Source organism: Prionailurus viverrinus, chromosome C1, assembly GCF_022837055.1.
Source record: "Prionailurus viverrinus isolate Anna chromosome C1, UM_Priviv_1.0, whole genome shotgun sequence".
In the NCBI taxonomy this organism is placed as follows: domain Eukaryota; kingdom Metazoa; phylum Chordata; class Mammalia; order Carnivora; family Felidae; genus Prionailurus; species Prionailurus viverrinus.
In genome coordinates, this window is record NC_062568.1 from 185,228,757 (window position 1) to 185,244,100 (window position 15,344).

The 15,344-nt window shown below is 53.8% G+C and overlaps 1 protein-coding gene across 1 annotated transcript in view; it reads left to right on the plus strand.

Moving 5' to 3' along the window:
• The first annotated feature begins 7,424 nt into the window (after positions 1-7,424).
• Positions 7,425-15,344, plus strand: part of INPP5B (inositol polyphosphate-5-phosphatase B) — a 48,960-nt gene continuing 41,040 nt past the window's right edge. Inside the window, 6 exon segments of the mRNA XM_047870962.1 lie at positions 7,425-8,320; positions 9,075-9,157; positions 9,544-9,638; positions 10,465-10,562; positions 10,679-10,708; positions 12,646-12,756. Coding sequence (XP_047726918.1) covers positions 9,101-9,157; positions 9,544-9,638; positions 10,465-10,562; positions 10,679-10,708; positions 12,646-12,756 — 391 coding nt within the window. The 5' untranslated portion in view covers positions 7,425-8,320; positions 9,075-9,100.

The window sequence follows — 15,344 nt, forward strand, 5'->3', positions numbered from 1 at the left end:
AACTGAGGTTTGATGAGCAGTGGTTAATGTTACATTTATTATGTTAGGTAGGTCTAACCTAACTTCTTCCCCACCCCCATTTGCTGCCATTTCCCCAAATGCACATTACCGCAGGATAAGCCCTGCCCTTAGTTGAGTCAGCCATTTATGCACGTAGTACAGAAAGGTGGCGAAGACGAGCCAGGGCCTCTCCTCAGGACAAGGTTGCAGAACCACGATTTGCCTTTTGTATTTGCATAAAGGAAGGAGTTGGGCTGTTGTGGAATGGGCCTGCAGCCCTGCCCCGTCCCTAAGCCTCAGCAGCGTGGCACACAGTGGGTCTAAGACAAGCTGTGACTTCACCCGCTTGCCAGCTCACAGCAAGTCTTTGGTGATCCTCCTTCTGCAAGATCCCTACTTGACTAAGAGGTGGCTAATATTCTTGTGGACTCCAGCCCCAGGTAGCCAAGATTTGGGTGGCATTTGGCAGCCGCCCTCGGATCCGAACCTGGTTTCCCAAATGGAAAGAACTAGGGGAGCCGAGGAGGCGATGCTCTGCCCACAGGCACAGTTGTTTGAAGGCCAGAGCCAGCTCCAGAACAGGATTTCTCCAGAGAACTCCTTTGGCCCTCAGCACTCAGACCTTCAGTTTGTCTGTCTGTAATGTATCTGCTTATAAAAATCCCAACTCCAGAACTGGCCCTTCCTGTCACACTCCTCTGTTGCCCTCGTCCTCTCCATGGCAATAGGGTTTCACCGCCCCTGCCCCTGAGACCTGACCTGTTGCTCTGGGTTGGTGGTGTCCTTCCTGGTTCAACTGTCTCTTCAGGCAAGTCCTCATGCGTTCCTTTGTTCGTTCCTTTGTTGCTTAGAACCCGAGCCAGACAGCCTCTCCAGGGCTCGAGCTGCTGAAGCAGAATGCATGGTAATTAAACCTAATCGAGCAACTAGAAACCTCGAATACTGAAAACCGGCCCAAAGTGCAAGCAGACATTGCCATTTGGGAAGGGAGTTAAACAAAACCTTGGCACTGGGAAACAGGTGGGACCGTCCCTCCAGCCTTCCCGCTAGAGCGACAGCAGCACTGGGGCCCCCAGGGGATATACCTGCTGCATTTCAACTGTCACATCCCTCAGAGCCTCCTCTTTAGGAATGGGTACCTGGATTCCAGGGTCAGTACAACCTGTATTTTACCGTGGGGGGGGGGGGGGGGAGGTGGGGCCAGGTCCTGGGGAGTCCTGCTATCACCTTTGCCTAGGTGACTGCGGTCCTTATGCAAATTGCACCAGAGAGGCCTTGGCGGAAATGTGCCGCTTCCCTGTCACGGCAGCAAAGGATTCTTTTCTTCTTTCTTCATCCAAACACATATTTTTAGCACCTTCTGTGTCCCAGCTAGGTTTACAAACCTTGAGAATTAGGTGAAGGTGAGACCATGAACGGGAGCAGAACCAGAGGTACGGAGACCCAATAACAGCCTCCTGGGCAGGGAGAAAGCCCTACAGCCGACCTCCAGCCCCAAGGGCACAGAGCTATTAGCACAAACCATCAGAAGTGGTTCTCCCACAGGGGACTCCCTGGAATCTGGACTTCATCTCAGCTCCCTGACCAGGCTCGGGAAGGAGCATGGTTGCTCCCTCTTGGCTTACACCAGTAGTCCTTAATCTTTCCAGGATCATAGATTCCTTCCGAAATACAAAGATAAAAACTGGACTCTCTAGGAAAATACATGTGCATAGGTAATTTTACACACCATCTCAAGGGTTCACGAATGCCCGGAATCCCATTCTTGGTTCCCGAGTCTTATGAGAATCTCTCCCTTAGACGTGGAGTCTGAACCTCTACCAGGCCACTTCCTGCCGAGAACAGGTGACTCAACTCCCTCTTTAAGGAGGGAGGCTGCTCATCAGAGAAGGTCAGGCTGGAGACTCGTTCCGGGCTTGCCCCCCAGACAGGTGCTGCCGAACCCAGCGGCTGATCCTGGGATGAAACTCCCGGAAACAGGAGTCTCTTCACTCCCACCTCAGAGGAAAGCCAGTCGGTCTGTGTCCAGCCCCAACGGGCCATCCCTTTCCTCCAGTTGTCTTCTGTTCCTCTCGCTGGGGTCAACTTGTCCTGGCAGGCTTTACAAAGAGAGCACCCTAAAAATGTAACCAGTGTGTTAGAGGAGTGAGGGGCAAGGTTCCTGGGGTTTTTCTCCTCTCTCTGCATTATTTAATCTGTCCTTGGGATGATGGCTCCCCCTCATTGTTCAGATCCTGCCAGCAGCTTCACCTCCCGAGTTCTCACGGTAAGAATGGACCCGCAGCCTCTTCCCGCACACCACCCTTTCCACCACCAGCCAGCCAGACTTCTCCCATTCCAGGTGGGTTCTGGGAGGACATGGGCCTCCCTGCCCTCCTGTCACTCCTGAGAGCCCTCTCTACCTTCCAGGTTTCTCCTCTACACAAGTAGGCATGTCCCAGTGGGACCTTGGGACGGGGGTCCTTCGCTCTGCCCAAGCTACCAATTGGCTTTAATTTCTCCCTCCAGCTACAGTCTGGACAGCATTTGGCTTGTGCTCTCTTCTGCCTGTGGCCCCTGTGTGTCCCTCCCCCATTCCCCGGCAGTAACGTCAGAAGGAATTCCCAGAGCTGACCAATGATTCCAGGGGCTGCATCGTATGCACACGTGTTCACTGCCCTCCGTAGCTTCAGGTGTGCAGGTAGGTCTATGTCTGGGAGAGGCTGGGGCACAGGGAATCATTAGGAATATTCTATCTAGCCATAGAGAGTTGCACAAACCAAAGCCAAAAGTAATGCAGATTAGGAGGTTATCGGCCAGGCTTTCTGATTCTGCTGTGTCTGGCCAGCTCACACTCAGGCTGTCCCTCCAGCCTCATCTACCCAACCCAGGGAGGAGGAAAAGAGGCCTGTGCGGGATGCCTGGGCCCTTTCTTTCACATGGACACAGACATCTGTGTAGAGCCTCTGGGCCCTTCTCTTCACCTTTGGAAGCTGAGATCCCCTTGGAGAGGTGCTGTTGGGAGAACTGCTTCCCACTTGTGGTGGTGGAGGGGAGGGAGAGGCATGGGGACACCTGCTGGGAAGGGGTGAGGGGAGGGGTGCTTGGCCGGCTCCATCACTAGAACATGCGACTCTTGATCTCAAGGTCTTGAGTTTGAGCCCCACATTGGCAGTAGAGATTACTTGCAAAAAGAAGACAGGGGCACCTGGGTGCCTCAGTTGGTTAAGCGTCTGACTGCGGCTCAGGTCATGATCTCATGGTTCGTGAGTTCAAGCCTAGCATCAGGCTCTGTGCTGATAGCATGGAGCCTGCTTCGGATTCTCTGTCTTCCTCTCTCTCTCTGCCCCTTCCCCGCTTATAGTGTCTCTCAAAAATAGATAAAGTAACAAACATTTTTTAAAAAATTAGGGGCGCCTGGGTGGCGCAGTCGGTTAAGCGTCCGACTTCAGCCAGGTCACGATCTCGCGGTCCGGGAGTTCGAGCCCCGCGTCGGGCTCTGGGCTGATGGCTCAGAGCCTGGAGCCTGTTTCCGATTCTGTGTCTCCCTCTCTCTCTGCCCCTCCCCCGTTCATGCTCTGTCTCTCTCTGTCCCAAAAATAAATTAAAAATGTTGAAAAAAAATTTAAAAAAAAAAAAAAAATTAGAAGAGGTGGGGCGCCTGGGTGGCGCAGTCGGTTAAGCGTCCGACTTCAGCCAGGTCACGATCTCGCGGTCCGTGAGTTCGAGCCCCGCGTCGGGCTCTGGGCTGATGGCTCAGAGCCTGGAGCCTGTTTCTGATTCTGTGTCTCCCTCTCTGCCCCTCCCCCGTTCATGTTCTGTCTCTGTCCCAAAAATAAATAAACGTTGAAAAAAAAAATTAAAAAAAAAAATTAGAAGAGGTGAGGGTAGAGAGAGAAGTGACCTCTATTGCCAGGAGATCCTATACTGCTTCACCTCAGCACCCTGGATCGTGAGCACTGCCCCAGATGTGTATTCAAGACCCCTGCCCGGAAGGCCCCAGCCGAGAGGGGTTCTAGCTCCAGGCTTTCCCTGGAAAGAGACAGATGGAAGTGCTAAAGGAAGAATGAGGTCAGGGAAGCGTGTCCTGTGAGCCTTGGGAACACGGGGCTGGGGGAGAAGATGGAAATAACCCCCCCCCCTTCTCTCACCTGCAGCAGTTTTCTGCCTTGCGTGGAAACACCCGAACTGGGCTTAGCACACTCTTCCAGGTCTAATCTTTCAGTACTGGGGGAAGCAGAGCCAGGATCCAGATCTCCAGTGTCTAAGACCTACCTCCTGCCCTTGGCCCAGCTCTGGTTTAGAAACAGGGTGGGATCCGAACCCTGAAGAACCCGGACAAGGTGTGCCCTGATTTGGGGCCCTCTCTGTGACCGGGGGTTTCTCTGTCCTGGGTTCTGAGAAAGCCCATCTCCCCCCAGCACCTTCTGATGCGGGACACAAATGAAGCCCGATCAGAGGCACCAGATATCTCTTCCCTGTCACTACACCTGCTCTGGTTCTGTCTCCCCTTGGGCCTGGGATGCTGCTGTTGCCATGCCGACAACAACATTCACTCTCAGAGGGGCTGTTACTAGGCTCCAGGCCCCTTTGTGCTTGCCTTAGTGTCACTCTGACTGAAGCGCTTACGGGAAGCAAAAATTCAGCCCCTTGGTCCCTTTTTCCGTAGAGGTTGACCTCTCCTGCTCCCCAGCCCCAGTTTATTCACCTGCGGAAAGCAATGGTGGGGATCTCTCTTTGCAGTCCTCAACTGGGTCCTTCACTCTCTCTGACCCCTGCGGGACCTCAGTAGAAGATATCTGTGGCCAACAGTAGTCATGGAGTTGCTTTGCTCAGAGGTAGCTGTCTCCAGCCCAGGGACCCCAGCCCTTCCTGGACTCTGTGACCATCCCTAACTCATGACTGTTGCTGGACCCTGGGACTGCCCCTTCTCTTCCCTGACCTCACAACCTCTTTCACTTGACCTTTCCTTGACCTGTGACCCTTGATCTGGTTGTTCCCTGCAGTGGTCCCCTCTCTCCTTTTCCTCGTACCAGTCCTTCTGCTGGTCGCCCAGAATCTGGCGAGCAGTCAGTTGACCCCAGCTCCTGTCCAGGTGAGCAGCACACGAAGGAGGAGAGAGCCCCCTGGTGCCTTCACCCCATGGGAAAGGAGCCACAGTGTTCCAAGCTGTCTGCAGATATGACACAGCTCCTACTGCTTCTGAGAGATGTGCTACCCGGAGGCCTGGGGAACACCACCGTGAGGTGAGGCGTGGGATGGGGCTGCTGTGGGAGGAGGGAAGGTTGCTTACACTGCATGCAGTAAGCTGCTGCGAGAGAGATGCCGAGCAGGAGGGAAAGGAGCCGCTGGTTGGGATTGGGGCAGGGGGCTGAGCCTGGCCCAGGACTGGCTGTCCCCGCTCCTCCTGGACTCCCGGCATGCTCTTCTTCCAGCTGATTCAACTCGGTGCTTCCTGCTACGTGGCCCAGGGGAGATGAAACCAGTCCCAGCCCAGACCCCCGCTGTCCTCGGTGCTGCAGTGGCGGCTCACTCTGCTAGGCCCTGAATGAACTGGGCTCTGGTGAGCAGCCCCGCCAGCGTGGGGCCAGAGCCCCTTCTCCATGGCCCCTGCTCTGGCTTCTCCCATCGCCCCTGTGAGCTGTGAGCCCCACCCCGCCACTCCCCAGCCCTGAGCCTTGCCCACCCACTAACACCCAACTCTGAACCCCACTCTTAGTTGTTGGGGTTTTTTTTATATGTAATTTATTGTCAAATTGGTTTCCATACAACACCCAGTGCTCACCCCAACAGGTGCCCTCCTCAATGCCCATCACCCACTTTCCCCTCTGCCCCCACCCCCCATCAATCCTTAGTTTGTTCTCAGTATTTAAGAGTCTCTTATGGTCTGCCTCCCTCCCTCTCTATAACTCTTTTTTTCCCCTTCCCCTCCCCCTGGTCTTCGGTTGAGTTTCTCAGGATCCACATATGAGTGAAAACATATGGTACCTGTTTTTCTCTGCCTGACTTATTTCACTTAGCATAATATCCTCCAGTTCCATCCACATTGCTACAAGTGGCCAGATTTCGTTCTTTCTCATTGCCAAGTAGTATTCCATTGTATATATAAACCACATCTTCTTTATCCATTCATCCGTTGATGGCCATTTAGGCTCTTTCCATAATTTGGCTATTGTTGAGAGTGCTGCTATAAACATGGGGGTACAAGTGCCCCTATGGATCAGCACTCCTGTATCCCTTGTGAACCCCACTCTTTGGAAGGCCCTCAAATCTGAGCTCAGTTTTTACCAACCCTCAGCCTCTAGCCACACCCTAACCTCTCTACCTTGTCAGGCTGACCCTTATGTTTGAGATCTACCCTCCTCATCACTCCCTGAGTCTGAGCTTTATACCTTCGGTGCCCCAACCCTACCAGCCTCCCCCTCCCAGTTCTCCCTTCCCCCTTCTCCCTACCAGCTCTCCCCTTTCTCCAGTCTCTGTGGAGGCCCAGCAAAGCTCCTCTGCTTGTCCCGGGTAGCAGCACTGTCGCAGTTTCAGGTTGTGACTGTCCCCACCCACAAAGCCCTTTCTGGGATGGGGGCTGGGACTCTGCAGAGGGGTTACCTCCCCCCACCCCACCCTGCAGCAGAGTGTCACAGCACTTCCCCAGGTAGCCCTGCTCTGCTCCCAGGCCTAGGCCACCTGACGTCCCAGAGGACTAGCTGCTTCCCACTCAGCTCCTGGTGACCACCAAGGAGCCAGCCCCCAAGGGAAACGTGAGTGTCTGCTTCCCACCCGCCTGCTGCGGAAGGCAGAAGCAGGAACAGGGCTGGGGGCAGTGGGACAGCCACATGGGGCTTCAGCCTTGCCTCCGTCCAGCGTTCGCTCTACATCCAGTCTGAGCAGAGCTGCCCGCCCCTCAGCCTTCCCTCCACTTTCTCTTACAGGGGAAAATCTGTGCCACCTTCTCCTGCCAAGGTGGTGACTGCTTCAGAGGGCAGGAAGCTGTGCCCTGAGGGCTGGGACTCCTGTGAGGTGGGCCCTTGGAGTGCTGTCCTTCCTCAGAACTACAGGCCTTTCATCTCCCGCTGGGGCACAGTGGGTCAAGCAGCCAAAACTGGCCAGAGCTAGACCTGGCCAGAGCCTGGCTGCCTGGGGCCCAGCATGCTTGACCCTCTCAGCTCTACATCATACCAGATCCAGGGTGGCAGTTGGGATCTTCCAAGTCTCCATGACATGCTTCCTCGTTTCTGGTCACCCCGTATGTTCTCTGGGGACTGACCAGCTGAGCTCGTGGAGAGGGAGCTGGGGGTCCAGGGAGGTTCAGCTCAGCCCATGGCCCACTTTACACTTCCTGTCTCGGTGAGTGGCAGGGGAGGGGCAAGCAGAGTATGAATGGTCCCATTTCTTCTTGCAGCTGAACTGGTCCAGCTCAGGCTTTGTTGCGGCCTACGTGGCAGGGACCCCTGGCTGTCACAGGACAGTGGCTCAGCCCTGCTACCAGGAGTCCTGCCAAGCCTCAGCTTCTCCAGCTGGATGGGAATCTTCACTTCAACTGGGTTGCCACAAGGGTCACTAGGAGGGCCCCTCCATGGGACCACGGCTGTGGCCATGCTGCTGTTCCTCCACTCTGCCCTGCTCCCTTCCTGCTCCCCTAGCTGGGCCCAGAAGAACTGGGGAGCAGCATCTAGGGAGACTCTGTAGGCCCTGCAAGCCCCCAGTCCCACCCCCAGCTCTGACTCCTACAGCTGTATCTTTAGTGAGAGGGATTTATCAGGTCCATGGCATGGGCTCCAGGATCCTCACTTCTCCTTCCCAGGGCCTCAGCCTGAACTTGGTGCCCTCCAAGGGGGCAGGGCTTCAGCACTAATCCCAAGGAGAGGCTAGCGTTCATCTGGAAAAACAGAACTTCCCTCCTGACCCCCCACTGAATGGGAGGACGCCAAAGTTGTCAGTGTAGTTATCTGGGGAGAAAGAGTTCCAGTAGAGGCCAGAGTGGGCCAGCCTGGATGAAAGGAGTTGAGGCTGGAATAGAGGAGAAAATGAAAATGCATTGTTTTTTTCCCCGTAAGGCAGACATGGCCATCTTCCTTCAGGATGCTAGGTGGGGAACTCTGGCCCCATGACTTGGAGGGCTGGGGTGACGGTTAGAGCAGTCATCAGGAAGGGGGAGCTCAGAGTACCCCAGGACCTAAGGAGTTAATGGAGGCGGCGAGCCCCCCAGCGCCCCTGTGATTGGTGCGGGCATGCTGGGACTTGCAGGCTGGCTGACCAGCGTGTGGCGCACAGGCTCCTGGGAAACGTAGTCACTAGCCGGCCAGGGCCGCGGTGTCCTACGTCCTCAGCGGTGACAGCTCAGGAGGTAGGCGGCAGTGGCAGGGGGCTGGGAGCAGGTGCGGAGCAGGGAAGCCAGGGCCGGGCTAGGCAGGCGGGAGTGGGCAGACTGAGGGCTGAGACCCTGGTCCTGCAGCTGTCAAAACCGGACACCCCCTGGCTTGTGGCTGATGCAATCAGGCCTGCTGGGCGGGGATGAGGGCCAAAGAGCAATGCGATGTGTTTTCCTGTCTCTAGGGAAAGAGGAACGGGACTGGGGTCCTTGTCCAGGATGAGGCCCTCCCTTCCCTCCCTTCCCTTCCCTTCCCTTCCCTTCCCTTCCCTTCCGTTCCCTTCCCTTCCCAAGAAGAACAGGACATTTCCCCCCAAATCCACGCAGACACACCACTGACACCCTCCAAAGAGGTGCCAGCAGGGCTAATACTGCTCCCCCAAAAGGGAGGCAGAGCCCTATCCCGGGAGCCGTGGGACCATGCCTCCCTCTCCAGTAGTGGGACAAGGCACCCGCCTTCCAACAAATAGACCAGACCCCGCTCAGAAGCAACCGGACGCCCTTCCAAAGGGTGGTGCAACAAACTGTACATCCCACCAGGGCAAAGGGATGGCCCCTCTCCCTAGAAACTAAAGGGCCCATCTAAGGAGGAGGAAGGGGAGGGTCAGGCCTCCTCTAACTTCTCTCTGTACAAGGGCTCTCCTCCCTGCCCCTCAGCCCTCTGAGGCAGCTCCATCACCTCCTGGGTAACTTGTTGACCTAAGGGGGCTCCCATCTGCCCTCTCCCCAGGGCGTGTCTGCTCAGCAGGGACCAGCATGGACCAGTCTGTGGCTATCCAGGAGACCCTGGCTGAGGGGGAATATTGCATCATCATATCCTTGCCAGCACTGAGCTCCCAGCCCCGGCGCCTGCCCTCACTCTGGGAGGTGGACCGGACCGTGTCTATGTGCCTGTCTGCTTTCCTCCCTTGCTCTGTGCCTTCGGGAAAGAAGGAAGCTAGTATTTACTACGTGCTTGCTCAGTATCGGACTCCTCCCGGTGCTTTAAATACTCTGTCATCCTCCCAACCCACTGTGACGTTGGGGGTTATTATCCCCATTTCACAGATAAGGAAGGGTCAGAGAGGTGAAGTGACTTGCCTAAGGTCACACAGTGCATCTGGGTGAGCAAGGGAAGGGCAGGGAAGGTGGGCTGGGCTGGGTTGGCAGAGGCCTGGCCTCCGGTTTCGTTTTGGTTTTTCCTTGACCCCGAGCAGCAGGCAGTTCAAGGTGTGCTGTGTGAGGGAGACAGCAGGCAGAGCCGTCTCCTGGGACTCGTGCGCCACCGCCTGAAACATGGTGGCCAGGAACATGCGTGAGTGAGGGGTTTGGTCCTTGCCTGTTGGGCCATGGGGTTATTCTTCACTGTATCCTCCAGCTGGGCTTCAGCCATCCCTCTGGGGCAGAGCCTAAGTCTTCTAGATTAATTAGAATAATGATCACTCATATGTTTTGAACACTGTATTCTAAGCCCTTCCTGTGTATTGGGCTCACTTAATCCTCAAAATCTGTTGGAGAAACTTGTCAAGCAGAGACAGCTGAATGTTCTGGTCCAGATCTTGAGTTGCATGGCCTGTCTGCCTGGGTTCAAATCCAGGCATCATTGCCTCTGACCCACGTGATCGTGAGCGAGTTGTTTTACTCCCCTGTACCCAATACATGTTGCCAGCGATGCCCACATATTACACAGAAGGAGAGAGACTGACAAATGCTTGTCGAAGGTCTCAGAGCCAAAAAGTGAACCTCAGGATCTCAGAGCTGAGGGGATGGGGGAGGGGCACTCGACATTTTCTAACCTACCACCCTGACTTTACAGATAGCAAAACTGTGGTCAGAGAGGGAAGGGGTGGCTGAGGTTATGGTGTTGCTGTCACACGCTACAGATAGATCACGTATGTGTTTCACTGACAAAGCAGAGGCACCCCAAAATGAGCCAAGTTCAGCTTTGATGACCTATCTGTAGAACGGCAGTCTCTGATGGGCACCATGGACAGAGAAGGCACAAGGATTGTGCAGAGCAGGGCACCACCAGCACGATCCTAGGGACCAAGGAGGGAGTGTGAGCACTTGGCCAAGGCCTCCACGATGAGCCTGAGGGGTGGCCGGTGGGCCCTGTCTTCACCTCTGCTTCCTGCCCTTAGTCTCTTCCTGTACACGCACCGGAGGATGGCCATTACCGGGGACGATGTCTCTTTGGACCAGATAGTGCCGGTCTCACGGGATTTCACGCTGGAAGAAGGTGCCACAGGGGCTGGGTGGTGTGAGTCCCTCTCCTCTGGGCCCCCGGGTCATTTCTGCCCTGGTAGGGGCTGGAGTGCTCAGTTGCTAAAGCCATTTTCATTTCCCTCCCCACAGTGTCCCTGGATGGTGAACTCTACATTCTTGGTGAGTGGTCTTTTCAGCGTGAGTGGCAGTTAGGGCCGAGGGCAGTTAAGGCAGGATCCACTGAGAGAATGGTGTGAGGAACACTCTCTGATGTCCTTACCATGGCAAGCAAAACGCTGTAGGATCAGGCCCGCCCATCCCCCCCCCCCCCCCCCCCCCACTTGCTGTGCTTGGAATCTTCTGGATTGCTTCCATCACCTTCCAGCATGACATGATCCCGCCGCGGAGCCCCTGCACAAGTTGCTCCCTCTTTCTGAGAGTCCCCACACCTCTTTTCACTTAGCCAACCCATCCTTCGGGGCTTCAGTTCACACTTTACTTCTTCCAGGAAGCTTTAGTTGAGCCTCCCGAAGTTGTGCCTCGAAGATACACATTCCTTTTTCTCATCCTTGACGGCTCTCTGTCACCCACAGTGATTTTTTTTAAGTCTTTTTAAATTAAAAGAAGCTTTTTTAAAATTTTTTTTTTTAATGTTTATTTATTTTTGAGACAGAGAGAGACAGAGCATGAACGGAGGAGGGTCAGAGAGAGAGGGAGACACAGAATCCGAAGCAGGCTCCAGGCTCTGAGCTGTCAGCACAGAGCCTGACGCAGGGCTCGAACTCACGGACCATGAGATCATGACCTGAGCCGAAGTTGGACGCTCAACCGACTCAGCCACCCAGGCGCCCCTAAAAGAAGATTTTTTAATCTATTTTTGAGAGAGAGAGTGTGTGCTCACAAGAGGGGGAGGGACAGAGAGAAAGAGGGAGACAGAGAATCCAAAGCAGGCTCTGAGCTGTCAGCGGAGAACCCGACACGGGGCTCTAACTCATGAGCCGTGAGATTGGGACCTGAGCCAAAGTCGGACGCTTAACCGATTGAGCCACGCGGGCACCCCTAAAGTTTCTTTTTTAAGATTATTTATTTTGAGAGAGACAGAGACAGAGACAGAGTGAGTGGGGGAGGGGCAGAGAGCGAGGGAGAGAGAGAATCCCAAGCAGGCTCCACACTTAAGTGCAGAGCCCGACACAGGGCTCGAACTCACAAACTGGGAGGTCATGACCCGAGCGGAAACCAAGAGCTGGATGCACAACCGACAGAGCCACCCAGGTGCCCTTGCCACCTTCAGTGATTTAATTATTTGTAGTGACCTATTTAATGCTTGCCTTCTCTGAGCCGTAGGGTTACAACAGAAATGAATATTCAGTCAATGAGTATCTTGTGTCAGGCACTATGTTAAGAGCTTTACGTACACCATACGATGCTTCCCCACCACAACTCCATGAAGCCGTCACTGTTTTCCCATCCCCATTTTGTGGACAAGGTAACTGAAGCCTAGAGAAATGAACTAACTTAGTAAGTGGTGGAACCGGGATTCACACTCAGAGTCCAGACTGTATAGCCCACAGTCTTGATCACTCTGCTAGATTGCTCCTGCTCATTCATTAGTTGAGCGCATTTGTGGGTGCTCACCATGAGCCTACAGGGTGCTGGGGGGTTCTGCGATGAGCAGGACACCCTCCACAGTCTAGCTCCTTGCAGACAGGCCATGTCCATTCCCCTTACCATGGTATTCCCAGTACCCAGCACATGCCTGATGTAGTCAGCTAGACCGAGACAGCCCCTCTCGTCTGCTTCTATGTGCATATTCCCTTCTGCTCCGGGATGGGTAGACAACAGGTCAGAGAACTTGTCCCCGCCCAGCGCCATCTAGCACTCTTGTGGGGAGGCTTACTGACTGTTTGAGCCCTGATCCATGTCCCCTGCGGAGTGGGGAGGATGTTAATTTGGAGCTGAGGGTGTAGAGGTTTCTTTACCACCCAGCAGCAGCCTTTAGTGAACTGCTTAAGGGCTAACAGGGCTTTAGGATCTTGGGCTGCTGATTCTCCATTCTGGGGATGCCAGCCTTGGTAGTTCTGGAGGCCAAGGGCTCAATTCCCACCTCCTCTGTGCAGGCTCAGATGTGACTGTCCAGCTGGACACCGCGGAGCTCAGCCTCGTATTCCAGCTACCTTTTGGTTCACACACCAGGATGTTCCTCCAAGAAGTTGCCAGCGCCTGTCCAGGTAGGTAAGACTCCAGGCTCTCTGGGGTGGGGCGGGGGGTATGGCTGGGCACTGACCTACCCACCGCCAGTTGACTTTCCATCCTTTGGACTCACGCTCCACAGTTTCTCTGCCCTCTCAATGCTGCTGGCCTGAGGCCACAGTGCCCTCAGGCCATGAGCCAACCATGGGTTTGCATTTCTGGCTTCCCATTTCTAAACCTGAGCGGAGCCCCCTTTGTCCTCCCGGCTCTAGGCTGGGTGGGCTGTGATTCTGATGCAGAATCTTTTACAAGTTAGCAGGGTCAGCAACTCCTAGAGGCCTATCTTCCGTCTCTCTGGCAACCATAGCTGGGCATATGGGCTCATCTGCTCTTGAACCTTGCTCTGTCTCCCACGGCAGCTGAGGAAATGGTCTAGTTTTGGCTTAGCAATGAGAGGTTAGTGGCCTCTGGGGCAGAACTTGTATAGATCAGGATTTCAGCCAGGCAGGTAAAGGAGAGTTTGTACAGAGCAGAGAATTAGCCACAGAACACGTAAATCTCAGTCACCAGGTACTGGGCTTAGGTGTATACCTAACACCATTATTTGTTTCCTTTCCAGCTAACATCTTGTCTCTGTAGGAATGACGGCGGGGGGTGGGGGCTTCCCTTCTATCGTGGTCTAAATGTCTGGGGGGCTCCAACTTAATTTGCCTGGTATGCCAGAAAGGGGACTGGCTTTGGATGTAAGCTGGGGTATGTGGGATAAGGAAGTAGAAACAAGATTACAGACCCTTGAATGCCTGGTTAAGGGGTTTGAAGTTTATTCTACAAACAGGGGGAAATTTGTCTCCAAAGGTTCAACTAATAAGGATAACTCAATTTATGATTATTATTAGTAGATGTAAGAGGGGTAATAATAGTAATAACAGCAAAGAACATGGACTTTTAAGCTGCACAGCCCCTTGCATTTGAAACCTATCTTTGCTGATGATGTGTCTTGGGACAAACCACCTCACCTCTCTGAACCTTGGTTTTGTAGACTTGTAAAGAATATCTTCCTCATGGAGTAGTGAGAATTCAATGGGAGAATACATGTGAAAGTGCCCAGCACACAGCTGGTAAACTATGGAGCCAGGATTAGACAGGACTACATAGTGTCCTCCAGAAGAGCTGAGCTCGTGTGTGTGTGTGTGTGTGTGTGTGTGTGTGTGTGTGTGTGTGTGTTTAATGCTATGAAAACATTTTTTAAGTTTATTTATTTATTTTTAGAGAAGGGAGGGGGAGAGAGAGAGAGAAAGAGAGGGAGAAAGAGAATCCCAAGCAGGCTCCACACTACCAGCATGAAGCCTGATATGGGGCTTGAACCCACGAACCATGAGATCTCAACCTGAACCGAAATCAAGAGTCGGATGCTCAACTGACTGAACCACCCAGGCGCCCCTTGCTCTTGTGTTTTGATGCAGAATCTTTTACAAAAGTGTTTCCTATCCCATAGAAACGGCTCAATGAAGAAAGGCTTCATGGAGGAGGTGATATGTAAGCCAAGACCTGAAAGATTAACAAGGTTTTTCCCAGGCAGGCAACAAGGGGGAGACGGCTGTCAGAAGGAAGAGCAGGTTGTTGAATGGGATTGAACTTGGAGATAGGAGGGTGTGGAGAGAGTTGAGCCAGCCGAGGCCAGCAGAGACAGCTCAAGAAGGGTTTTAAACAACCAACAAAGACCTTGGACTTTGCCCTACAGCTTGTGGGGAGCTGTAAGAGTTTGAAACCTAGGAATGACAAGGTAGGATTTGCATGAAGGAAAAGTTCCTCTGGCAACTGGTTCCAAAGGGGAGAGACTAGAGCAGGGAGCTCACCGGGAGTACATTGCAGGGGTTCCGGCATAAAAACTGAGGCTTGGGCTAGAGATGGAGAGGAGAGGGTGCACTGGAGAGCGAACTGAAGAGAATGCAGGTACCACATGGGCAGTGAGTTTGGGTTGTGTTCATAACTTTACCCCAGTGGTTCGAACAGTGCCTGGCACTCAGGAGGCACTTCATGGATATGTGTTGAAATGAAGAACAGAGCTTGGTGCCTGGCTGTGAGTCTGGAGAGAGAGAGGAGTCAAGGATGACTTTGCTCTTTTAGGCTTACGTATCTGTCTATCAGTCCCTTTACCTGCTCTGCCACCTGGGATAGCCAGCAGGGACACTGCACTGAATCAAGTTCCCTGAGTAGTCATCATGACGTGGACTCCCTCAGGGAGGGGCCTGGGTAAGAAGGGGACTCTCACTGGTGAAGCCTTGGGTGCCTACCAGCCCAACCCTTGCCTTTTACAGATAAAGGGACTGGAGTCCAGGATGAGGGTTGAGGTGAAAGGTGAGAGGAACTAGGTTTTCTCCACCCGGTCCCTGGTGGATAACATGCAGCATAAAAGGCCAGGGAGTAGAAGTGCCTTCGTCAAGAGACCACAATTAGAGAAAAGAATTAGTGAACCCTAACTGAGCACCTACTATGTGCCAGACATTTTTCTAGACATCTGGACCATGCACACCAACTATATTCTCCTGTTCTGTCCCTTGAGCAATACTAAAGAGTAGATATGCTGTTTATAGATGAATAAACTGACATAGAGAAGATAAGTAAC